Source organism: Perca flavescens, chromosome 16 (assembly GCF_004354835.1).
Source record: "Perca flavescens isolate YP-PL-M2 chromosome 16, PFLA_1.0, whole genome shotgun sequence".
In the NCBI taxonomy this organism is placed as follows: domain Eukaryota; kingdom Metazoa; phylum Chordata; class Actinopteri; order Perciformes; family Percidae; genus Perca; species Perca flavescens.
The window spans coordinates 21,905,506-21,931,373 of NC_041346.1; the positions used below are offsets into that span (position 1 = coordinate 21,905,506).

The window sequence follows — 25,868 nt, forward strand, 5'->3', positions numbered from 1 at the left end:
AGTCAGGTTAGCAGTTTCAATTTCAGATATCTAAATGTACAATACAAATGACTTAAAGCTGTAATCTTGAATATTTGTATTTAAATAAATGTATGTTAAGTCACTATCCATCAATGAAGGAGGTAACACAATCTTGATTGAGCCTTTGGCCCACTGATGAAAGTATTGCGATATTTATATATTTGCAATATTATCAACTGGGTTTCTGGCGCGACATCTCCCGAGAAAAAATGGAACTATGCACACATTTCTGAAAACTTGAAGCTCATGTATCGACAAGACTCCATAGAACTGACAGACAATAGAAATAAATGAGATCCATTCTATTTCTTTGCTCCAAACTGCTAAACTCTGAGCACATTTCCATTGTTTTCACTCAAATAGAAACTCTAAATCCCCCAGGAACCAGTGAAATATTAAGGATTGCCACGTTAAATTAAAAACATTTCAGCAGTACATTCTCTAATTTGATAAGAAATTGTATGGACTTCTTGCTTTTACTTCTCTAAATGAGAACCAAACAGTCAAAAGGCTTAAATAAGCAAGACACATTTACTGAAACTACTTTTATTTTTGTGTACACAGTATTAACGGTCAGCGTTTCAAAACAAGCTGACAATAAGAACAAGTGGTTATAGCAGTAACGATAATTTCAGAAAATACAATCTGTTATCAAAGTATGGCACAAAGTAGCCTAGTATGGTGGTTCTTTCTGTGTTTTGGATTTACCAACTCAACAAAATAATTTATCCTTTTTAACCACAACACTAGTATTGTGTAATACTGTTTTTTGTGTAAAAAAGCTTGCTTTATCCATTCATTCCCCTTCTAATGAAATTATGATACATTATTAACTCTCATGAATTTCTTCAATTTTCTTATTGTACATAACTGATTAAAGTATACATCAAACACAAATAGTAAAATCAAATGAGGAAGCAGAAATCCATAAATGAAAATTGTTACAGCTTCTCTGCTATCGTCTGATATATTTAATGTTGATTATTGCAGTGCATGTAATGACGAGGTGGTATGAAGGAACTCATTCATCCTTAGCTGTTACAGCTAAGAATAAGCACAGAAATAAAAGCTGGGCTCAACGCAGTTCATAAGTAGTAATTCTGCAGCATTTTCTATATTACATTAAATGGCACCTGAAGTCAATTGTTTTCACCAGCCTCGAGTGAGAAAGCTGTGGCTCTGCACAACAATCTATCATTAAAGCAAAGTGTTTTCAAAGTGCTGTTTGACCCTGCCGCCAACTATAGAAACTCATAGCAGTTTCATGCTTATTTTTGTTTGGTATCTGGAAGAAAACGATATATATACGCAAGAGTAGATGTGTTGGTTTGACATGACGTTCTTTTCACAAAATATGTGAGAACTATAAAAGGCAAAATAAATTGAGTAACATAGATTCTTTTAAACAACTATAGTGTTTCTTCATATTGAACCTTCATGAGTTTTTAGTTGCAATGGCTTAACACCTGACATGAAGTCTTTCACAAACATTAAAGAAAAGAAGGTTTGTTTGGTGTCATATACAGCACCAACAATATCTAAATAAGGCCTTCAACAAAGCACATTTTGAAATGATAATAAGCTGAATTCTATTGTTTAAATGGCGCTTAACATTACGTGAGGAGTTATGTAGGTCAAAAATACTGTACACATATTCTGTAGTGTATGAATCATTATTTCAACCACAAAATCCTGTCATATTCAGGCCTTTAGATGGCTGATAAAGGTGTCGATCATTATACTACTAGAAGACAACTGTGAAGCTTTAACTTAGCATGTTCCTCATTCAAACATTTCTACATTTACAAAAAACAAAAAGGATTTATTTTTTACCAAAAATTAAAATATCCAAAATATACAGCGTTTTGTCTGATGTTCATTCCAATCATACAATGAGAGGAATGTAAACAGTTCAACACACCTTACACTGTATATATACAAAAATATACTCTGAAGGTTTCTCAATTGCGGTGCTAACAATGTTTACAGATATCCCTCTAAATACAGTGCATGAATAGAAAACACTAATGAGCAATGGCAATGTTTTGTAACATTTGGTTTAGGACGAAATGCAAATGAAACAGTAATACTGAATTGATTAAATTGCTGCACAAAGAGAAGCCTTGCAGTATGCTTTGCTTCTCTCCCTATCTTTAATAGTGATTGATTGTATCTAAGCAGAGGACCCCTGAGAGTGACGTATGATATCTAAAAATCTCACAATTTATGGACTTCATTACCCTGATCCCAAATTACCCTCTATGCCCTGTAACATAGTAATCAGTCAGTAAAATCTGAAGGCACAATCGAGGTAAACAGAAAATAAGGTGAGGCCACAGCACTAAAATGAAAATGATCCCACAGGGGTGGGTTTGTTTGTTTTGTATCACCACTAAGTAGGCTCTCCATTTTCACTCATTTGAGAACTGCAGCTTTCAGCAACTGATTTAACCAAACAGCAAAAAGCAACCCTCGACAGTGTTTTTGAATGAATGTCAAACTTTTTCTGGGAATATATTGTGCTAGACCTGGACTTTGGGTATCTCTGCATGGCTAAAATGAATACATACAGGACAGTATGTTTGAAACTAAAAACATGTTTTCCTCCTCTAGCTCTCAACCCCCCACCCCAAAGATTTCCAATCATAAAGGAGATTTTGACAATAATCTCTCTCCTGAAAACCCAAATCCCTATTTGTATTTCTGAGGGTTGTCGATGTACAAAGAGCCCTTCTGATCATTCTCCCCCTCCTCAAGCTTATGGGTCATCTTTACGTGTCAGACCGATATAGGTTCCATTTTGAGGATCTTCCTTTTCCTTGTCACTGACTGGAGAGTAAGAAGTGTCCTCTTCAGTGGAGGTCTGTAGTTGGATTGTGAGGGAAATAAACGCATTATAACTCATCTCATCTTAATTTTTACACTTATACCTGTAATCAAAAAAGGATTGATGTCCTTGTTGTGTTGTCTCACATTACCAGTGACACTTTTACATTACTTAAATAGACATTTAGTATTACTACATTATGTTAATTTGTTAAAAACAGATGATACATTTAAAGTACAGCACCAGAATTATTTCATGAGGGGTGAAAGTTATCCAACTGCACACTGAGAAATAAAATTAAAGATGCATACGGACAAAAGGCTAAAATATAGTACGGCACAAGCTTGAATAAAGCACACACAACAGAAAAGTTAAACAAAGCAGCAAAATAACCATAAAGACTTACAGCATAAAGAGCCTTGGTAAACACAGTGCGCTTAACTTCCTTCTGCACAGAGAAACAGTGATAAAGACATGCACAGTGCAATTAGTGTGTGGTCAAGCAAGTTGTAACTGAATGAATTATGTAAAAAAATTAACACCAAATTAACACTGATTACGTATTGGGACAAAGCAAGTAAATTGTAAGCTGTGAAATAAAATCAGGTAAGAAGTGTCATACCTTCTGTTTGCGGGCCCGGACTAGAAGGAAGATGAGGACTGCGAGCAGTATGGCACCCAGTCCCACAATAATGAGCGGGAAGTTGGACACTACAGTGACAATCAGCAGCAGCTTGTGTACTCTCGCCGCAGACGCATCATCAATCACCACACTCTGCATATTAAAAGACCATGCAAAAGATACATTATGGAGAGGAAACTTTGTATAAAACTAGTGACTGGTTTAGCATCTTGTACAAAATACTTTCTAGTGGCTTAGTTTTGATTTGTGTTGTTCAAATGTTGTTCTCTGTACATAAAACAAGGGGGGGGGTTCTTATTAAAATACTTCATTTTCATTTTGGAACTCATTAAGAAAAGTTAACTACATGAATGATTTTGTTTATAACAACTTTAAGATGATTAACTAACTCAATGTGTTCTCTACCGTCAGCATTTCTTTAATGTTTCTTACCTCATTGAGGAACATGACGGGAAAGATTGTCTCATTAAGCGTTCTAGTTTTCCTGTTGTGAATACAATAAAGAGAGTGTGAAGTAATCATATACAGTACAGAAACACATACATCTATATTATAAAATAATAACTTGTTTTGCTTGTGTTTGGATGCAGATACTTACGGGAATCCAGGGATTCTGCTGAGCAAGATGTTTATCTGTGCTCTCTTGTTTGCACGAACAATCACTCCAGTGGTCTGCAAGCAAAATATAAAATAAAAAATGGTGTTAATAATGTAAAGAATGCTATCACCAGAACGACAGTGACAGAAGTAAAAACTCCTTTGTTCCCTGTGCAATAACTGCTAAGTTTTTTTAGAGATAGCTGCTGTAGTATAGTGTAAAATTGTGTTCTGTGTATTGTATGTACAGGAAAAATGTTTGGACTATTTGTACAAATGTTTGTTATCTTGCACTCCTGACTGCAGATCAAGTTTATCATCTGGGATAATAAAATGACTGAACTTCTTCTCCTGTACTACTATGTATATGCCACTAGGTGGTGTAGTAGTACATCTTAATGTAGCATGGCATTCATTTCAACACAGTTCAATGAAATGCATTGCTGCTACATAATTTCATAGAGAATTGAAATGTGCAAACAAAGAAGAGTCACAGCATTAATGTTCATTACAACTGCAGAGTAAAAAAGTGCATTTGAGGCTGTTGAACCGTGGCCTGGTGGCTTACCGGGTTAAGGTCTAGGAAGGTTTGGTGATGCTGTCTTTGAGGGGACATTCCTTTAATGGCAGCCACATATTTAGCATCTCCCAGGTAAAAATGAGGAAAGGAAGCAACCACTGGGGCACCTATGTGAGGAGAGAAGATATTTCAGGGGAAAACAATAAGGGATGACAACATTTAGCTGAGCAAATCAACAATTAATTATGTATATCTACACTGTAAAATGAATGAGTCACAGCAAAAGAGTTCTTTCGGCGCTTAATTAAGTGGAGTAAACGTCAACTGAAATGATAAATTGTGTGCTTAATCCTCTTTGACAATTAAGCCTCATCTGTAATTAGGGTTTAATGAGACTTGAAACTGAATTTTGACAGGAGGCACTTGAGCTGCCACATGTCTCCATAACAAGGTTTTACTCATTCATTTGTAAAAAATATTTTTATGTCAACATACACATCATCGCATAACACACAGAGGCAACATTAAGATGACCTCAACAGTATATCTTATAGGAGTTAGTCAAAGGAGAATTTCAGTCTTTTTTAAATAATATGCATCTGCTCTATAAAGGGAAATCTGTAGAGAATAAGTATATTGTTCTATAATGTGCTCTTCTTGTTCAAATAATGTAACCGTGTACAACACCATGATGGTGTGACATACAAGCCTTTCCACACTAGGTTTGAGTGAACTTCATAGTAGCAGCATAGAAAACAACATTCTTATCGAATGTCACATTTCCTGTTGTTTAATGTATGATTTAACCAGAACATCACAAATAGAACATTTGGAAGAAGTCCTCAAGAGAAGGTGATGAGATATAATCTGATCACCATCGCAGGATACACAGCATGTTGCTCAGGGTCAATCTTCTAAAGAAAAAAAAAAAAAAATAGGTACACAAATGCACCACAACCCCGCTTGTTGTACAATTTAAGGGCGATATCTGATATCCAGATAAAGACTCTTGTTACTCTTACTAAGTTCCTTCCTCATATTGTCAACAGGCCAGTATGACCTTGGTCAAGCCAAATAAAAGTGTGGTCAAGTGAAACATTCTTGCATATGTTCCACCAGTGCAATCTAGGACGAAGTCATTCTGTCTGTGTCTCAGCAGCAACAACAAAGTCAGATGGTGGCCCAGTGAGAGGGGCTGATGAAGTGGGGCAGAGGTGACAGTTTTCCTGCCCTTGTGTTTGGCAACACACGGTTGATAAAAACATTGGACACCCTAGGTCACCTGAGACGCTGATTCCGTGACAACCAACAAGGTCATTGTCACACGCACACGCACACGCACACACACACACACACACACACACACACACACACACACACACACACACACACACACACACACACACACACACGTATTGTTATAGTTAAGAGTGCCACTTAACCGCTAATTCCTCAACTCCTGACCTTAACCCTCTGCACACGCTTTTAAATCCTCCTCACCTGAGAAGAATGAAATGCCTTTTGCTGGCTACTCTATACTACTAAATTGGCTTTTGTGCATACTTAGTTTTTTCCGATTGCTAGACGACAGTGGGCACAACTGGAGTAACGTGCAAAACTCAAACTACAGTGTGCACAGCAGCAGTTCATGTGGACCAAACTCTAGTTTATTTTTCATTGCTTGAACACAGTTTTCAAAAATGTACACGTTACAAACGTGCACAACACTGTAGATTTACAGCACTTTGTTCAAATGCTAACACACTGCTGTCAAAACTGTTAACCACACATTCAAAACAATACAGATTTCAGCCTGGTGCATTTCAAACACTGCTGATTGCAATGGTTTCTTGTTTTAAACTTGTTATAATCCTTTTTTGAAAAGAAAGAAAAACCAAAAAAGAGTGAAACAGTTGTACAGTTTGAGAGAAACAGTGAACAGGTAAAAGAGCAGAGATACCAATATATCCAGGTAAGATGTCTGATGTTACATACACAGTTGTGAAAATGTGAAAAACACTTCCTTTACTATAGTAAAACTGCACACTTACTGTTTTTAAAGTAATGGAGGTGTAAGCAATGGGAACCCCACAGTCATTTGTATTTATAGATAATGTAGGTTCATGGCAAGAGAAGACCAATTTGTTGATAAAAAAATTGTAAAACTTCTGGACTATTATGTATCTTTAGTTTCTAACATTTCCAGTAATTACGTTAATTACTACAGACAAAATAAATTAAAAAAAGCTCAGTTTAGTTCAGGTGACTGTTGGTAATGCAGACTGTTGTTAGAGTTTTGTACATGTGGCTTCAGTTGTGACCACTGTTGTTTAGCGTTCGGAAAAAAACTGTAACATTTATGTGGACGGCAGGACTTAGTTTCCATTACAGTAATCTCAGTACGTTATGAAAATCATCTCACAAACACTAATCCTTCACAGCAAATAACTTGTTATGTATCTGTTTTTTTCCATTGTCAACATTATTCACATTGTTCTGCAATAAGCAGTGTGCATGTACTGTATCAAATCAATCTGCTTTTAAATGTACTACATCACAGTAATAATGTAACTCTGAAACAAGAAAAAGACATGCTGTTCTCTTGTGTTAATAACTCCTTGAAACACGTTACAAGTATCTGCATGTTGATACTGAAATAAATAGAAAGTAATACATTCCTAAAAGGTATTCAAATGCATTAAAAACTAAAACAAAGTACAAATATATTATTTATAGTAAATGTATACAACATGTTAAAACTCTGGTATTGTCGTTTCACAGGGAATGATAATATATGAGGGGAAAAAATTGGTGAGCACAGGCACTAAGGTAACGCCTGGTCATATTCAAGGCAAAAATCAGATGATAGGGCTTACCGCCCCCTCAGCCACTGGGCCAATCATGGTCAGATGGCGCCTGAGGTGTGGAGAGCTGGAGAGCTGTGTCACATGGGTTATTTACAAGGGCATTAGTGCTGGTTATAGTAGGAAAGAAAGTAGAGGAGGACTTGACTGATATTAGACTAAACAAATGATGTGTTGCTATGTAGAAAGCAAAGATCTTAGCCTTCAAAGTAAATATATGTGTTCACTAGAAAGACCCAGGTCAGAGTGTAAGCTCAGAGGCTTCATGTAGGCTGTTGTGGGTTGGGAGCGCAGAATGTAGTACTTTGAAAGAGGCATGTGAAAGTGCAAATCGTGGGATAGGAAGTATGCTGCACGAGCTGACATTTACCGTTCCGACAAGGACTGACTTTAAGAAGGCCAGTTCCCAGGCACTCTTTTGGGGTGACGCAGAAACCCTCATTGGCTGGGTTCTCCTCTTTGCTGGCAAAAACAGAGCGTGGCGGTGTGAAACGGTAGGCTGGGATTCCTTTCACCTCTACATCCTTCTCAAATTCCATGTGGATCGACCTGGAGAGCAAAGCAAGAACATAATGAAATAAAATTTGTTTTCTTATTTATCATATCTTCTTTCTCTTCATCTCTGTTTACCTGTTTTTATATTTATTATATGTGCACAATTTGTTTTAACAACAGTTTACAGCCTGAATATAAGCAGTCTCACTTAAGATTGAAGAAAAATTGTATTAGTCAATTTCATGATAAAAACTGTTTAACTTGTAACTTTAACTGTAACTTATTCCAATGTGAAACTGTTTGAAACTCTATGCATAAAACAGGAATACAAAGGGAATATTACAATTATGTTTTTACAAGTGCTGAACCATTCAATTACTCGATTGAACCTGCCTATTGGGAGCTGAGACACCTGTTGACAAGCAAACATGACCTGAAACTCAATTATCCTCTCTTCTTAGAAATTAATAAAAAAATGACTTACGACTTTCAATTTCAAGGGAGAAGCTGGAGGATTTATATTGACTTTATCATTATATTGAAATCCTGTTGGGACCGGAGTACGTCTTTCTTTCTAAATATGTAGTGGAGTAAAGTTGTAGTGTGGTGTTGGCCTTCTTTTTCTACCGGGAGTGGAGAAAGAGTAAATCTTAAATTATTAATTTTAATGTTTGTTGTGTTTTTACAGCTTCTAAGAGAATTACATCACCGTGCATCCTTGTTCTATGTATCTGCAGATCTGTTCTTTCTAGGGAATCCTGACAATTCTCAGTGAGAACAAAGCACTCTATACAGTGTCTGCCAACTGGCCGAGAGGATGCAGCCCTTCTCTACTCAGCCCACCAATCGTGCAACAATACTGTAAAGACCTTTCCCTTGACCTTTGTGCGAGAAGCCAAGTAAAAAGCCTTATGTGTTTCCTCACTAGAACAGGACTGTGAAAGCCTCTGCCTTGTACTGCTGGGCATGAGAGACTGTTGACATCAGTTAAACTAAGCTCAAATATGGTTCTTTTGTGTCTAAATATCCCTTCAATGTGTGGGGGCCAAAATTTGATGAGATGATATAAGATTGCATTACAGGCCTAAAAACGTTGAAAGGGAATGTAAAGAGGAAAGATGGTTTACAACTTTCACTTAAGTGTGTATTGTAGCAGGGGCACAGCAGTCTTTGTTTTTGTCATGATTTGGGGCACCCAGGGCCATGAGTGTTTCTAACCTGTGTCATGCTTCAATTTCATTTTTAAATTTTTGTTTTTGCATATCCAGGGTCCTATGTTAGGATGAATCTGTCTTTTGTTTCGGTTTGCTTCTTTTTTGTTTTGTGAATATCTGAAAACATGTTGGTTGTTTATGACAGACAATCTATTTAAAATAGAAATCAAGATTTTTTAAATGGATCATAGCTAAAGCAAAGATTAACATATGGCAAAAGGCAAGTTGATATTTGAACAATGCCACCTGTCTGCAATTCGTCAAAATCTTGAGGTTTTTGTGGCTCAGCTGTCCGTTACTGGACCAAAGGGTCACTACCCTGTCAGGTCACAGATGGAAATTCTAGCACTTTTTTTGTCCTCCAGATCAGTCAGGGGCGTAAGGCTGAAAATACTTTATATTTAGTCTCTGTGTGAAAGGTTAACACATGTAACTTAATGGAACATATCCTCTTTAAATTATGGCAAGGTACAGGAAACAGGGAGGGAGCCTTCCTTTTAGTCACAATAACACAGAAAGCCCTGATGAAGCCACCAGGCAATAAATAAGTAGGTGAAAGTATAAAAGACTGGGAGTAGGGTTCTTGACACATGTCCAATCAGTGTCAAAGGTACAACCATGTCACTCCAACAGATTCTTTCCAGGCTCAACCAATGGATATGGCAGATGTGCAGCGCCTTTGCTTTTTAGGTCAAAGTTTATTTTCTAAATTAGAAGCTCTCCTTATTAACAAAGGTAAGGAGTCTGACACATTTTCATCAGTGAAGACAGCATTAAGGCGTAGCATTTGTAAGATGTATGTAATTTTGACAATCTTCAAGATTTCAATAATATCATGATGCTGAAATTCTCCAGAAATCTAGATATCCTTTAAAGCATTAGTAGTGAATATGTCTGGGAAGACAAAAAAATCTAATGGAAAACATCATTGAACTTGTTTGTTCTAGGTGGTCAAGAACAGAAACTTTTCTTTCCAAATGTTGAGAATATGTGCTTCGAACAAATTCAGTACTTGTCAACAACCATAAAATGCTATCTCTCTTTTTTCATTCTCACTCCCACAATTTTCCTTCCCCTTCCTCACGCACCCACCAGCCATTTTACTCCAGAGCAATTACTGCTTCCGCAACGTGTTTCCTGGAAATGTCATCTTATTCTTTCAAAAAGCACGCACTGTATACTGTAGGCACTAAGGCCTTGGTGAGAAAACAGATGTCACCTGTGGTGCTGTTTATTAGTGAGCAGGATATTATGATAAAAATCCATGGGATCTAAGGGACTACATTATATGTCATTTAGCTGGCACTTTTATCCAAAGCAACTTACAGTTGCTGTATATGTCAGAGGCTGCACTCCTCTGGAGGAACTATGGGTTAAGCATCTTGCTCAGGGACACATTAGTTGATGTTGACAGTGGGAATTGAACCCAGATCTCCCACACCAAAGGAATGTATCATATCCATTGCACCATCACCACCAGCTGAGGTCTTTCCATACCAGATATGGTATGCTGTGAGTTGAGTTGAGTCCAACATTTTTAGGCCATGTAATGTACCAGAAATAGTATTGTATCATCACTACACACAGGTAAAATATCATATATGGGACACTAGAGTCCATTGGGACATATGGGATATCATTTCTAATATAAGTTCATTGTTGTTCTTGAGTCAGATGAATAGTGCCCTAATATCTAACTGACAACAAGACTAAGAGTCTATAGCTGTGCTAGTGGATCTGTGAGGCCGTACTTAACTGCCACTGTGTTTTTTCAGGTGTAACGGTTTTTCGGATGGTCAAATAGCTTCAGAAGCCGCCTCCTCCACATCTTTCCAACATCAGATTAGGAGGGGCTGTGTTCGATCATTTCTGTAACTTTCTGAAACTGACAATCTGACATTCACACCTATTTATGCCATGATTGGCCACCTGTGCTGAGTTGAAATTTTAAACCTGCTGGTGGCACTACAGGAAAGGTCTGGAGATCACCAACGTCATACGGATTCATCCTCCGGGCACCATGGGTATCTGTACCAAATTTCATGCAAATTCATCCTAAAATTTATGAAATATTTCAGTCTGGACCAAAGTGGTGGACCAAGCGACGTACCGACAGGTCGACATTTCCATCCATAGAGCTACTATTATGATTACGTGATGATAAGTGTGGTGATTTACATATCTTAAAATGATCACTGTGATGCTGAACTGTACCTGCAGAGGTCTGGAGTGAAGATGTAAATGCGTTCGTTCTTGTTCAGCAGGGGATGGAAAGCACTTCCATCTGATCCATTAATGCTGTTGCTTTGGTTAGACGCCCAGAAGGTCAGCTGGCTGCAAAACAACATATTGTCACAACTGCATCTTTGGGCACTGATTGAATGTGAAACTTACTAAGGCAATAAAATGGAATAAGAAAGGTCACTAAAAGTATCAGGGAGTCCTGTCCTGTGCTCTGTACTGGGGGCAACAGCCCAGACCAACAGGCAAACAGACAGACAGACATAGCCATTATTGGCAAACAGCAGTAGATTTGAGAAACCTTTTAAATCCAAAGGTTACCCAATGAAGTTCCATTACAGTGGATGAAGACAGAGAGGGAGTGTGTGTTTGTGTGAAACTGCAACAGTGCTACCTTTGGCCTTGCCATGTTTCAACGCGGCCATAATCCATGTAGTTCTGCACCCCAGTGTGGTAGATGAATTCCCCGTTATTAGTTCCATTTTTCTAAATAGATCCAAAGATTTATGTCATTAAAATGTGTTAATGTTTTCAAAAACACTCAAATTTCTTATCATGGAAATTGCCTGCTACAGGGATTATCATAGGGACCGGATTTCATGGAGAATGGAATTCAAAACTAATCATTAGATCCAGCTGAGGCTCATCAGCTTTTGTTATTTGCAGAGCTGTACCTGCCTTGTACATGAGGCCAAAGACCTTCTCCACCTCAGGACTGCTGGTAGCGATGCGGGCCAGCAAGGGATCTTCGTATCCCCACAGCAGTTCATCCACAGTGCGAGTAGTGAAGAAACCGCTCTTGGTAGAGGTCATCATCATGGACGCCATGGAGGACTTCCAGAAACTCCCTGTCACCTTGTTCATTACAGCCTAGAGACGGGAAGTGGGAGTGGGGCAGAGTGGAGAAGAGATGGAAAAGAAAGCAGGATGAGGTAGAGGGTGGAGGTGGGCATTGAGGTGGGATTGAGGAAACAATAAACAAAATGCAGAAGAAAGTTACAGAACACACACTACACTTTCCCCCCATTTGGATTTCCACTTTCCTCTACTTGTCTAAGACCTTTAGTTCATGACTTACCCAAACAGGGATGTTGACAGTGGTGATCTTATCCACAGCTGGGTCACCCACAGACTTCTCTCTCAGGAACACAAAACTTTTGATGTTGTATGCGGACACCATCCTTTTACTGTCCACCATGCTTACATTGTCCTTATACCTGTACTCCCTGGGCAAACACAACAAAACGTAAGACAATCTAACCCCCTAACCGTTTTTTCATTAAGATTTCTAGAATTGTTCCTGTTACAATTAAGCACCACAGACCAGTCAAATAAATTCATGTTCATATCAATTTCATCACACAACATCTTTTCTTTTAACATAACATCTGTTTGAGATTAGGTAACATGAAAAGATATAGATTAGGTGGCAGGGGTAGATTATATTGACATGCACTGCAGCCTTTTTGGTGATTCAGCAGTGAACCATGATATTTATTTAAGGGTTTCAGTGGGTGCAATAGAAGTGATTGAAAATGACTAATCCATGGGAGAGTTTCTTATCAGGACTCACAGGACGGACTGAACAGGATATGAAACAACATAATGTATATATCATTGTCTGATCTTTGGGGTAATTTTACAAACAGGTAATAAAATATACCCGTCTGGATTAGTTTTTTTACACTTTTTTATATGCAACTAAAATAAGAGAATAGAAAATAAAATAAAATAGACCACAAGAGAGGAAACAGAGAAGCGGAAGCTGATTTGCCGTTTACATACTGTATTTTCTGAGTAAATAACGGCCACATTTCAATAGGATTGCAAGTAGAACAAGTAAAATAAAACTTATACTCTCCAAAACCTAAAGCACGTTGTGCTGTGCAACGTGTCTGATACGAGTCCAAATTTGAAGAGAAATAAGGAAACACAGTACATGATCCTACAAAGTCAAAAACTCAATAAATATAAACAGCAACCCATTCTGGTTTACATAGATTTTATGTGTGGTATAATGCTTGAAATTAAATTTGACAAACTATTTTCTTCTACATTCAATGTTTTTAAGGATTTCCTTTGAAGCTTTTTAATTGCTTAACGGTCAACACAGAGTAAATGTAATTAAAGTGCAGTAGTATCTGTGCAAGTCTGCAAGCAGAGATCACCTCCTACACATACTGTATAACAACATCAAATATTTGACAACATGTCTTTGTGGCAGCCTGTGCATTGATGTGCTCTGGTATCCTACCTATACGTGTAGGGTCCAACCTGCTTGACCTCTGGCTTGGCCCCTTCAAGGAAGGCATCCACATTGGTCACAGTGAAGAAAAAATACTCCATGTAGACAGGAGGTGGAGGGGTTTTCCATGACTCAAACACACGGCTGCCCTCTACCAAAACGATCTCCTGTTGAGACATAAAGTACACATCTCAGTTTAAATATAAACATAATACATTCAGATACATAAATACAGTTTTGAAAAGAAAAAATATCTGTTTTACATTAATGCATAAACACTGACTACACATACACTAAAATAATACATTCTACTGGTTAATATGCTTTTTTTTTTTTTAAATATGTAAGCATATTGTTTTTTGATGTGGCTTTCAACTGATAATGCAATTGCTACAAAAAGTGCAAAATTATTTGCAATAGCGAACACATGTTTCGATTTTTGGAGGTTGAAGTGTGTAATGTGTTCATAGGAAAAACAACCCAGAGATCAAAAACATCCTTGGGGGGTCGCGGAGGGAAGCTGCTGTCTGAGCGTCAGACAACGGCATCGGCTGCACACATGAATGGTATTAGGGGAGACCCTAGCACAGCTCCATTGTACATGGTAACCAATGACAACGGGCACTCGTGGAGAGCCGCTGTCATGTGATGCAGAGTGGTGGATGCCCACTTGTTGCGCAGGACTGCGACCTTAATGAACTGAGCTACAGTACATTCCTCAGCACTGTGACTTATCTGGCCCTGGAAATGCAGGACATGCACAAACCTTTACTATCCTGTTTTTTATTACACACCATGATAGAAAATTTGCTCGAAGCTGATATCATTGCCTTTGGACAAGATACCTGATTCACTGCAGGAATCTTCTGAGGGATTGGAAATCACAGGGAGTAAGAGAAGAAGGAAGGGGGGATAGGGGGAGGATTAGTTTTTCTTTTGACAACACATCAGAGGAAATCTCACGTTGGCCTAATTGTGTCAGCTTTGCGTTAAAGTTAATATCCACTACAGTATGAAAGAGCTGCACAGCAACGAGTCCCATTATTTCAGGGGAGCACAAGCTCCCTCCTCTTTTGGGGTCCCTTCTACTTGTTCAGAGACAAAAGTTTTGCTGAGTAGCCAAGGACAATAAAGCTGTCACCTTAGATTGAGGAATGAAGAGCATGGTCTTTCTATGTCATCCTTTTATGCTTTGAACAATCAATATAGTAACCCTCCCAGCACGCTGCATGAAATACTGCATGAAAAACAGGAACAGAGGAACCCTCTTATCTCAGTACTTACCACTGCTACTCTTACACCCCTCCCTATTTTGAAAACACAAGTAGCAGGTGAATACACAAATACATATGCTGCTAGTGCTTTGATGTCAAGGCAAATACATAGATGTGAATAACACCGAGCACAGCAAGAGGCTATTCATAAAATCCTCTAGTTGTGGTGTACAAGGTTTGCTTGTTACTCTAATGGGGCTGTCTCAGTACACTTAACAAAGCTCTACCAGCTGAACTGTAGTCCAACTAGGGTTGGGCATCATTTAGATTGCATTTTTAAAGGTCCCATGGCATGAACATTTCACTCTATGAGGTTTTTTAACATTAATATGCGTTCCCCCAGCCTGCCTATGGTCCCCCAGTGGCTAGAAATGGCGACGGGCCCTGGGTTTGCCTGGGTCTGCCTTTGAGAAAATTAAAGCTCAGATGGGCCGATCTGGAATCTTGCTCCTTATGAGGTCATATTACTTCCCCTTTCTCTGCTTTGCCCGCCCAGAGAATTTGGCCCACCCATGAGAGAGAGACATCATGGCTTTCAAACGAGTAAAGTGGCAGTTGGTCAAGGCCACAACCCCACTCTCCACCTTGGAGAGTGGGAGTGTGGAGTGGGGGTTAAAGCTACAGACACAGAAATGGCACATACTAAGGAAAGCTCATTGTGGGACTAGCTCTAGTGGCTGTAATTCTGCACCAAGGCTGAATTTCGGGAAAGGGACTTCAGATACAGTATTAGGGTACCACTAAGGTCTATATAAAAGCATCCAAAGAGCACCATGTCATGGGACCTTTAACAATTACGATTCTTCTATTCGATTCTGGTTCTTATCGATTCTCAGTTCCAATTCTTTAAGGGGTGGAGTAGAAACCCCATGCTTATTTCACAGATAAAAAGGAAAACAAATGTTTTATTCAATGGTGATTTACAGTTTTACTGGACTTTTTCAATGTAAAATTAGCCACACTTTAGGCCGCTGCTTACTGTGTTTCATGGCTGCAACACAACAAGGGCCTGGAAGTACAAGTTGCTATGGAAACCAAAACTTAGTTAGTTACTTTGGAACCGATGATTGGATTCTAAACCAAAACGATTCCAATAAACAAACCATTCCATTGGAATCGTAATTTTTTTTAAAGATTCCAAGTTGAAACCGGTTCTCAATGCCCAATCCTAAATCCAACCCTCTGTTCCTGAACCCATCAGTCATATTAAGGTACATTCAGTTTTACATTGGTCACCAACTGGCAACACCAAGTGGTTGTAGTGGCAGATCCCTTTTAATGATTTAAGAAGTGTGTGGGGTCTTCGTCCAAAGCCAGATATCTTAACAACTGCTGACCATGACCTTCATGGATTTTGGTAAAATTGTCCCTAGAGCATGATTACAAATACTTTTGATGACCTTTGTTTTGCAGTTGTGGCAAATTTTTCCTTCGCTAATGCTGTGGTCGACCACAAGTCACAGAAATGTCACATGTCACAGACACTTGATTTGTGGATATTCATGCTTCCACAGGGATAAAACATTTTGATTTTAAAAACCCTATGGCCTTTCCTCTAGTGGTACTATCAAGAAAAACTAAAAATTTTATTTCCACTACTGGTCAAGTTCCTAATCATCCGTCTTTTGTTGAGTGGAGCACTTCAGCTTCTAGAAAGTGGCTTTCCTCGCTTACAGTAACACTTTTAAAATTCAGAATAAAAACTCTGTATTGTTTAACATATATGTGTCAAAACCCAGGAAACCCAGCAAACTACCAGCAAGGGGCCGCTAGCCGCTATGACTAGTCTATGTAGAATTACCAAATTCCTATTCAGAGACAAATCACTTTCACCATCTCCTTATCAGCAGGTCATTGCATACTGACCACGCTTGACTCACATGGAAGCTGAGGGGCTGCCAACCCAGCTGGTTTCCAAATGAACCTAGCTGTGTGAAAGAGACTTAGCATACAAAGAAAGTCTGCTGCTGGGAGAGTATCCATGGAATGAGATCCTTCACACTGAGGGAGTAAGGGGGTAACTTGATATAGCTGAAATAAATCATACTGCCAGGCTAGAAGATAACCATGTGTGTCATGTGAGTGTATGCATTTGTATCCCACCCACACATTTTACTGAGAAAAAATATTTTACATACATATACAGTATGTCTGTCTGCCTGCCTGACTGTTAATACTCACAAGTGGCAAAAACTACTTTGCCAAATCAATGATTGGGTAATGTATCCTGTTTCTTTGTCTCTGCATGTATAAAACTATGTTTAATTAATAAGACGGATGATAAGACCAAAATATTTGTTAACATGAGAAGCAGCATTCATCTTTTAAGGTTCAACACTGTCTAGTTTGCAACTGAATCAAAACTTATAACGCCCACATGAAAAAAAATGGTCTAATGGTTTAATTCCAGGCTCATCAATGTGGCCGCTGCAGCAATGGCCAGAAATTGCACACCTCACTTTATGTTTGGTTTACTGTGATTTCAACTTTTCTCAGCCTGGGCCTAAAGCCAGCATGTATTATCACTTGGTAAATAGACCCTAGACACACAAACTCAAAACTTACTCTGACCAAAGTAGGTAAGAAAAGCTGACTAAAACCTCTGATGTCAGATTTTTAAATTACAAACTGGAACACATTTGAACATTGTAATTCAGGGAAGCATTGGCATGCCCTCAGTAGTATTTTTTTCAAATTTACTTCTAATTTTGAGGCATATGTCCAGAATTTACACCTTTTGTAATGCTTTCTCAATTAAACCACCAAGTGAAAAATAGTGAGAGAAAAAAAACCAGACTAAAACACGACCACACTTAAACATTTTCTTTTAAAACACATCTTATGCTACGTTTACGCTTTGAGTCCACACAACGCCAGTGTTTTAGAGTCCCTAAACGGAGAAGGTGCTAAAATACTCATGAGGACGGAGATCGTTTCCGTTTTAAAACACTGTTTTAGGGCTGGACCCGAATATTCGAATATTCGTTCAGTGGGTTGGTATTCGATTTTAAAATTTGACATTCGAATATTTGTTTTATTTTATTTTTTATTTTGGTTTATTTATTTTCTGCATTCTGCATTTCCACTTTGTACCACTTTGTTGCTGAAAGGACAACGACAACAGGTATGCATGCACTCTCGGCTACGCAGATTACGGCTAAATTGTTTTATTTTCTTTTACTTTGTAACAGTTGTGTACATGGCTTTATATTTTAAAGATTTAATGCTTTAAAGTTATAAAAGCGCTCATGAGTGGAAGTTTTATCGAGGTTACAGCGACGCCCCCAGTCACAAAGTGTCCCGTTGACGAGACGGTGATCCTTGAGAGGTTAAAAGTTTATTAATTCTGAACGCGTCTGGCCTGTCTATTTATATTGCACTAAATACGACACTGCTGCACTCCCTTGTGAAGTCGTTTGGATGAAAGGTTCTCAAAATAATCAAAATGCAAACAAACAGACAGACACATAGAGATTCCTGCCTTTATTAGAGATAATAATATGTTCCGAAGCTTCGAATATTCGATGCCCATTTGCCTTCAATACATAAAAATGTTTAGCATTAGGACCAACTCCCTGCACTAGAAAGCCTTGTGAATATGTCACATAACCTCTAAAGTCAATACAAAGCTTCTCTGATAATAGCCAATGTGTTACCTGTTATGGAGAAGCAGGTTTGATATGAAAATAAGGTTGAAGGTGTGCCAAATGATAACACTGAATGTGGTCCAACAGTACTTTCATGTCTGCTCTGTTATCAAAGTAAAGCGAACCTTCTGGGAAGGCTTTGAACTGCACTAACAAACAGTCTGAAATATTAGAAATCCAGGAAATCTTTGGACTTAAACCTGCAAAAATTAAAAGTATGGAGCACTTTACTGTAAATGCACAACGACAAAAATGAACTGAAGGGTCTAAAGCATGTTTACTGGTGCTGAACCAGTAAACAAACAGAGACTACATCAGTTTATCTGAATTACTGTACATAAAAGCGCATGAGAACATTGATGTTTACTTAAGTTCAAATATCAGTTTTCCATCAGTGATTATGATCCACTGCCGCCCTTCCTCCCACAGACCAAATGATGATCCAACTGCCAAGTTGGCAACAACTACTTCACTTCAATGTCTTGTCTTCACAGTTTCTTTTCCGTTATCCTCAGCAATGATTTTGATTAGATGTGCCTTCATTGGGGTTCAAAAACCCCAATGAAAAAGCTAAGCAGAGATGGAGTGACCCTGCCCGGAGGAAGCCCGGGGCCCCCGTCTGGAGCCAGGCCCAGACGGTGGGCTCGTCGGCGAGCGCCTGGTGGCCGGGTTTGCCACGGAGCCCGGCCGGGCACAGCCCGAAAGAGGCAAAGCAGCGGGTGTGGGAGAAGTTTGGAGAAGACATGGAGAAGGACTTTCGGTCGGCACCAAAGTGCTTCTGGAAAACTGTTCGCCACCTCAGGAGGGGGAAGCGGGGAACCATCCAAGCTGTGTACAGTAAGGATGGGACACTGTTGACCTCAACTGAGGAGGTAATAGGGCGGTGGAAGGAGCACTTTGAGGAACTCCTGAATCCGACTAATACGCCTTCTATGTTAGAGGCAGAGCTGGAGGATAATGGGGATTGTCGCCGATTTCCCAGGCGGAAGTCACTGATGTAGTCAAACAACTACACAGTGGCAAAGCCCCGGGATTGATGAGATCCGTCCAGAAATGCTCAAGGCTCTGGGTGTGGAGGGGCTGTCCTGGTTGACACGCCTTTTCAACATTGCGTGGAAGTCTGGGACGGTGACAAAGGAGTGGCAGACTGGGGTGGTGGTTCCCCTTTTAAAAAGGGGGACCAGAGGGTGTGTGCCAATTATAGGGGTATCACACTTCTCAGCCTCCCTGGTAAAGTCTACTCCAAGGTGCTGGAAAGGAGGGTTCGCCAATAGTCGAACCTCGGGTTGAGGAGGAACAATGCGGATTCCGTCCTGGTCGTGGAACAACGGACCAGCTCTTCACTCGCAAGGATCCTGGAGGGAGCCTGGGAGTATGCCCAACCGGTCTACATGTGTTTTGTGGATTTGGAGAAGGCGTATGACCGGGTCCCCGGGAGATACTGTGGGAGGTGCTGCGGGAGTATGGGGTGAGGGGTCTCTTCTCAGGGCCATCCAATCTCTGTACAACCAAAGCGAGAGCTGTGTCCGGGTTCTCGGTAGTAAGTCGGACTCGTTTCAGGTGAGGGTTGGCCTCCGCCAGGGCTGCGCTTTGTCACCAATCCTGTTTGTAGTATTTATGGACAGGATATCGAGGCGTAGTCGGGTGGGGAGGGGTTGCAGTTTGGTGGGCTGGGGATCTCATCGCTGCTCTTTGCAGATGATGTGGTCCTGATGGCATCATCGGCCTGCGACCTTCAGCACTCACTGGATCGGTTCGCAACCGAGTGTGAAGCGGTTGGGATGAGGATCAGCACCTCTAAATCTGAGGCCATGGTTCTCAGCAGGAAACCGATGGAATGCCTTCTCCAGGTAGGGAATGAGTCCTTACCCCAAGTGAAGGAGTTCAAGTACCTTGGGGTTGTGTTCGCGAGTGAGGGACAATGGAGCGGGAGATTGGTCGGAGAATCGGGCGCAGCGGGTGCGGTATTGCATTCAATCTATCGCACCGTTGTAGATTTAAAAGAGAGCTTAGCCAGAAGGCAAAGCTCTCGATCTACCGGTCAGTTTTCGTTCCTACCCTCACCTATAGTCATGAAGGCTGGGTCATGACCGAAAGAACGAGATCCAGGGTACAAGCGGCTGAAATGGGTTTCCTCAGGAGGGTGGCTGGCGTCTCCCTTAGAGATAGGGGAGAAGCTCAGTCATCCGTGAGGAGCTCGGAGTAGAGCCGCTGCTCGCTGCGTCGAAAAAGAGCCAGTTGAGGTGGTTCGGGCATCTGGTAAGGATGCCCCCTGGGCGCCTCCCTAGGGAGGTGTTCCAGGCACGTCCAGCTGGGAGGAGGCCTCGGGGAAGACCCAGGACTAGGTGGAGGGATTATATCTCCAACCTGGCCTGGGAACGCCTCGGGATCCCCCAGTCGGAGCTGGTTAATGTTGCTCGGGAAAGGGAAGTTTGGGGTCCCCTGCTGGAGCTGCTCCCCCCGCGACCCGACACCGGATAAGCGGACGAAGATGGATGGATGGATGGATGTGCCTAATTGCAATTATATGTAAGTGATTTTTGGTGTTTTGTTTTTTATTGATGAGGATTAATGTTCTATTGTCAATTTTATGTTCATTAAAAAAGAAAATACTATGTTTTATAATAATAAAAGAGGCATTGTTATTTCCTAAGCTTTATACCTGTGTTATTATATTATCTGGGTCACATAGCAGTGATATATCCAAAAGATGTATCCTCGGATTCATTCAAAATTTTAATTTGTCTGAAAGAGTAATACATCAATATATAAAGAACTTTTAGCCAGCCCCAAAAGGAAACAAGTGCCAAAATGATTAGACTTGAGAAAAAAGAAAATAGCAATTCAAATCCTCTTCGACTGTGTTTAATAGCAATTTACCAAACAACAGTTGAAAAGCAGAGCATAAACTTGAATAAGAGCGCTGATCTCAGTTTTACCCTCCAGAGTCTGGCTGTGTTGGACTCTTGCGGGGATTTTAACAGTGGTATTTAAACATTAATATTACTTTTTTAAGCAGTTTTGTTGACTGGGGGTTTCACTTACTCAAGCATAATGAACATTTTGTTGATGTTTATCAAACTGTTAGAAATAATGCATATAGATTTCTGTCAAATAAGGTAACATTGCCTTTCCTGTACGCGGACTGATCATGCTTACTGTTGTGCGTAGATTTACGCCTTGGGTATTGAAATTGGGTATTGAATGACGAGGCATTTTTCGATACTCAATACTTTATATTTAGAGGCAATTCAGTGAGTGCTTAAAAAGTCAAATCAAATTTGGGACCCAGCCCTACTGTTGAGTTGTGTGCAACTTGCAGCGTTTGGGTATTTGCAGCGTTTTCTGTATCCTCTGTATGTGTTGTCAAATTGGTGAGTGTGCATTGGGCTCTCTCTCAAAGAAAGAGATTATGCACAATGTCACATGTAATCACATGTTAAGTAAGTTTAGGATTAGGGTTGGGCATCTTTTGGATTTTAAGAATTCTGATTCCAATTCCGATTCTTCGTTTCGATTCCGGTTCTTATCCATTCAAAATCTAAAGTAAAAATAAAATTATGTTAATGAATGCTGAAACAATTAGTGAATTAATTGGTTAGCCCAATGGTTATCAACCTTTTTGGGACCAGCGCCCCCCTATCCATTATCCAGGTCCCCAGAACTCATTCTGGTCAAAGAGAATTCTACAGCTTCTTGTGAACGTCTGTCTCCACTTTGCGGTGAATAAAACTCATCGGAACCAGCCACTGAGTTGGACCTGTTAGAACTTTTTCTTCCACGAAGATATTAGTTAAAAAAAAGAAAAGAAAAAAAGGTAAAAGAAAAGATTGCAATCTATTTACCTTTTTCAGGGAGAGTCAAAGTGTAGTAACAAAGTCTTAAAACAACAAACACTCCAAGCAAATGCTTTAAGGTTATTAACAACAACAAGTTCTTAACATCTCACATTTATTTTGCAGGACATTCTTCAGAATTCAGCTCATGCCGTCCTTCACATCTCTTAATTGCCATAATATACATACAATAATAGTATATGGATGTCATACATCTCTCAGAGTGAGTCTTTGTGAATCAAACCACTCCAGTATATTGTGTGCTAACAGCTTGAATGAACTGTAACTGTTAGGCTATGTGCTGATTTGCTCTCAGCAGCAATCTCAGCTGTTTCTTGTGACATGTTGAAAATGCCAACCAATACCAAGAACAGCCCTTCCTTATTCTTAGCTTTGGAATTTGCCTTTGAACCATCTCATCCTAATGACAAGTATTGAAGGTAGAAACATGCATGATTGGGATGTCTGCTGGGAAAAGTCTCTAGGAAAATATTTCAACATGTGTGCTAATGGAAAAAGGAACTTGTTTAACTGTGGGAAGGAGATAGTGATTACTGTGATTACACAGTGCAGGCTACTGAACCCATAGTAACCCTCCTCCTCCAGTTTGAGCTGCTCATAAGAGCCACTCCTCCTTCTGGGAGGCAACACACAGCCCATTACTATCCGTTTTAACAAATAACATAGTCATAACAGACACTGAACTCCAAGGACAGAAGCAACCATCACATCTCATGATACATGATAATAAAACAAACAGCTGCAATTGAGTCCAAAGTTTGGTCTACTGCTAAATTGCATTCAAAGTTTGCACATTTTAAAATCACAATGCAGTTAAAGTGTGTGCCCAGTTTCTGGTATGATCTTATTAATCTGTATAATCGTATTACTTTTAATAGTCTGCACTAAAGATAGGGAGTGGATACAGACAAACAGTGTAATGAACTTTAAACTTCTAGAGTTTTCAAAAAAGTTGAAAGTTTGTAATTGAGTGAGTAACAGTGTCATGATGTTTTATATCATTCTTAACAGACTCTACCTGTACACAGCAGTGCATTCCATTCATGAAATATTCACATGCTTTGTAAATTCCAGAGGATGAAAGTGCGTGTTTACCTTTTTGAGGCGGTTGTGCATCAACGTGCGGAAAACTTGAGACACAACTAAACCAATCCCGACAAACAGCAGGGAAGCGCAGATGATCCCTACCGCATAAATCGCGCAGGACCTTCGTGTCATCTCTGCAGGTGCTAGTACAGGAAGCTGCGCGAGACTCTTGTGTATGGATGGATACGTTAATTTCCGCTAGGTTAAGCTACTTTACTGCACAACTCATAGAAAGTGTTCCCAACTGCATAGGCTGTGATATAAGAGATCAAACCTTGCCTTCCCTGAAGCTTTCTTCTTTGTTTTGTTGGAAAAAGTAGAAGAAACTGGGTCGACTACTCTAGCCGACGAGCAACTAAAGTAACGGTTGGAGGTTGGAGCTTAGTTTGTCCTCACGAGTTTCCAAGTTACAAAGTTAAGTCTGTTTACGTGTGTTTAATAATGAAGCAAGCGGTTCACTTTGACAAACACGAGTAGCCCTAGCTAAATCAGTCTGAAGGGCGCATTCAACAAAAGGAGAATTCTGCCACGGAGTATTTGTAGCGTGCTGTAAAGTTTCTCACTCCCTCCTCGAGAGGAGAACGCTGATTGGTTTGTGCCCCCCCGCGCATAGATATAGCCCCCGCGGGCTAGATGAGTATGCGCGTGACCGTATGCGCCGTAAAACGCGCCCCCGCCTGCAGCAGCGTGGCTCCAAGGACGACCACAGTTTAATTTTACACACAGTCCACACAGTATGGATGAATCATGTCGTGTGCGCCCAAACCTTAACAGCTGTGTTAGTGCAGAGCTCAAACACTGTTATATTACTATACTAACAATACAGTATTACCATATTGTAACTGATAGTTGGGTGTATTAAGAAATGTTGAAGTTAAAAAGTTAAAACCCGGCTTATGTTTTGAAAACAATGTTTAATGGGGCCTGCAGCTAAATTTAATATTATAATAATAATAATATTTTGGGCTTTTTGACTAAAAATTGGTTTGTTTTTCACTAAAAATGATAAATAACAGGCACATTTTTATGCATTCTGATCTTACTGTAGCTAATCTTTTCCACTATTTTGTTTTGTTAGTTTTTATTCTTTTTCATGTTTCTGATGATGTCTCTGAGAAATCATAGGGTTGATCAGAGGCATGAGGTAGTTATTAAGGGCCCCAGTGCACACTATTATGAGGGCCCCACTTATATTTAAAAAGAATGACTGCTCGCTCGGCTTGCAGATGTCTTGACAGATTTTACACCTAAACTACATTATATTGTATCATCTCGTCACTGTCTACATTTACGTCCCTGTGTCTATACAGAGGGAATATGTTCACCGGTTATATAAAAAGTAATCATGAACTTGAACTTTTCAGTGACGCAAAAGAACACTTTTCTTGCACATTTCTTTACCTCTCTTCTGGAAAATAGTGCATGCCTTCCAACATCTATGGGTTAAAAAAGATTATCAAACCAAACTGGACAATCTGCAAAAGATTACACAGATTAGGCATAGTGCGCAATCGGTTTGTCATGTTTTTGCTAAAGCATATATGTGGACATGAAAAAAAAAAATCATTATTTAACAATAAAAAACGCTTTGACTGGAAATGACACTATCCAATAAGTTAACCTGTTCTGCCAAATGTTTACTGTTTCAACTGTGGACCTAAATTTACTGTAAAGTAATGTTTACATCCACCATTTATGCTGCTATAGGCTTCTCACTACACTTTTCCTACGCTAAGTGGAATGCATCCATCAGTAATGGTTTTGAATACATGTGCTTTTCCTGCTATGACATGTTAACATCTCTGCCGTGAAAAAGGTCTATACAGCTTTCTGCATTTTTATCTGTTTCTCACAGTATTTGTCATCTTCTCTCCTCTTCTGTCCTTTTATACTCTCTTCTCCCTTCTCTCCATCTCTCTTTGCTCTATTTCCACTTATTCGCCCCATTCTTTTCACGCAATATATTTCACATCTCATCTCAGCTAGATTGATGCTTTTTTCGTTCTATGCAGTGTATATATCTGATAATAATGAAAATATTTCTTCTTTCAGCCTTTTCAACTTTCATCTTTAACAGTATTACAGTATTAATTTGTTTCATATTTCTGCATATGTGAGTCATTATCAGTTAGAAAATCTACTCAGACCTCACAATGTTCTACATATTTTTCATTATTCAACCTTTAAAGCAAACAGTTCAGTTTAGCATAAACTTTTAACTTTTTAATGAAATTCATACTTATTAAAACAATTTCTGCTTTTTCAACTATTTTCACTACTGTAACTTCTTCTTACGGATTTAAGCTATTCAACCAGTTTAGCTTTAGCAATTCAGCT

At 39.5% G+C, this 25,868-nt stretch overlaps 1 protein-coding gene across 2 annotated transcripts; it reads right to left on the bottom strand.

Annotated features, from left to right (window-relative positions):
* Positions 1-551: 551 nt before the first annotated feature.
* Positions 552-24,116, bottom strand: LOC114571208 (lysosome membrane protein 2). 2 transcript variants are annotated; one of them, XM_028602058.1, is made up of 13 exons: positions 23,541-24,115; positions 13,677-13,834; positions 12,501-12,648; positions 12,101-12,292; positions 11,817-11,908; positions 11,396-11,515; positions 7,843-8,021; positions 4,657-4,775; positions 4,090-4,163; positions 3,924-3,975; positions 3,471-3,623; positions 3,255-3,296; positions 552-2,884 (listed from the first exon to the last, which is right to left on the bottom strand). In XM_028602058.1, exons 1-13 carry the CDS (start codon positions 23,661-23,663, stop codon positions 2,780-2,782), a joined length of 1,557 nt encoding a protein of 518 aa, XP_028457859.1. In that variant the 5' UTR covers positions 23,664-24,115; the 3' UTR covers positions 552-2,779. The 2 variants fall into 2 exon arrangements, with proteins under 2 accessions (XP_028457859.1, XP_028457860.1); XM_028602059.1 differs by lacking the exon at positions 3,255-3,296 and having other exon boundaries at positions 23,541-24,116.
* Positions 24,117-25,868: the final 1,752 nt, after the last annotated feature.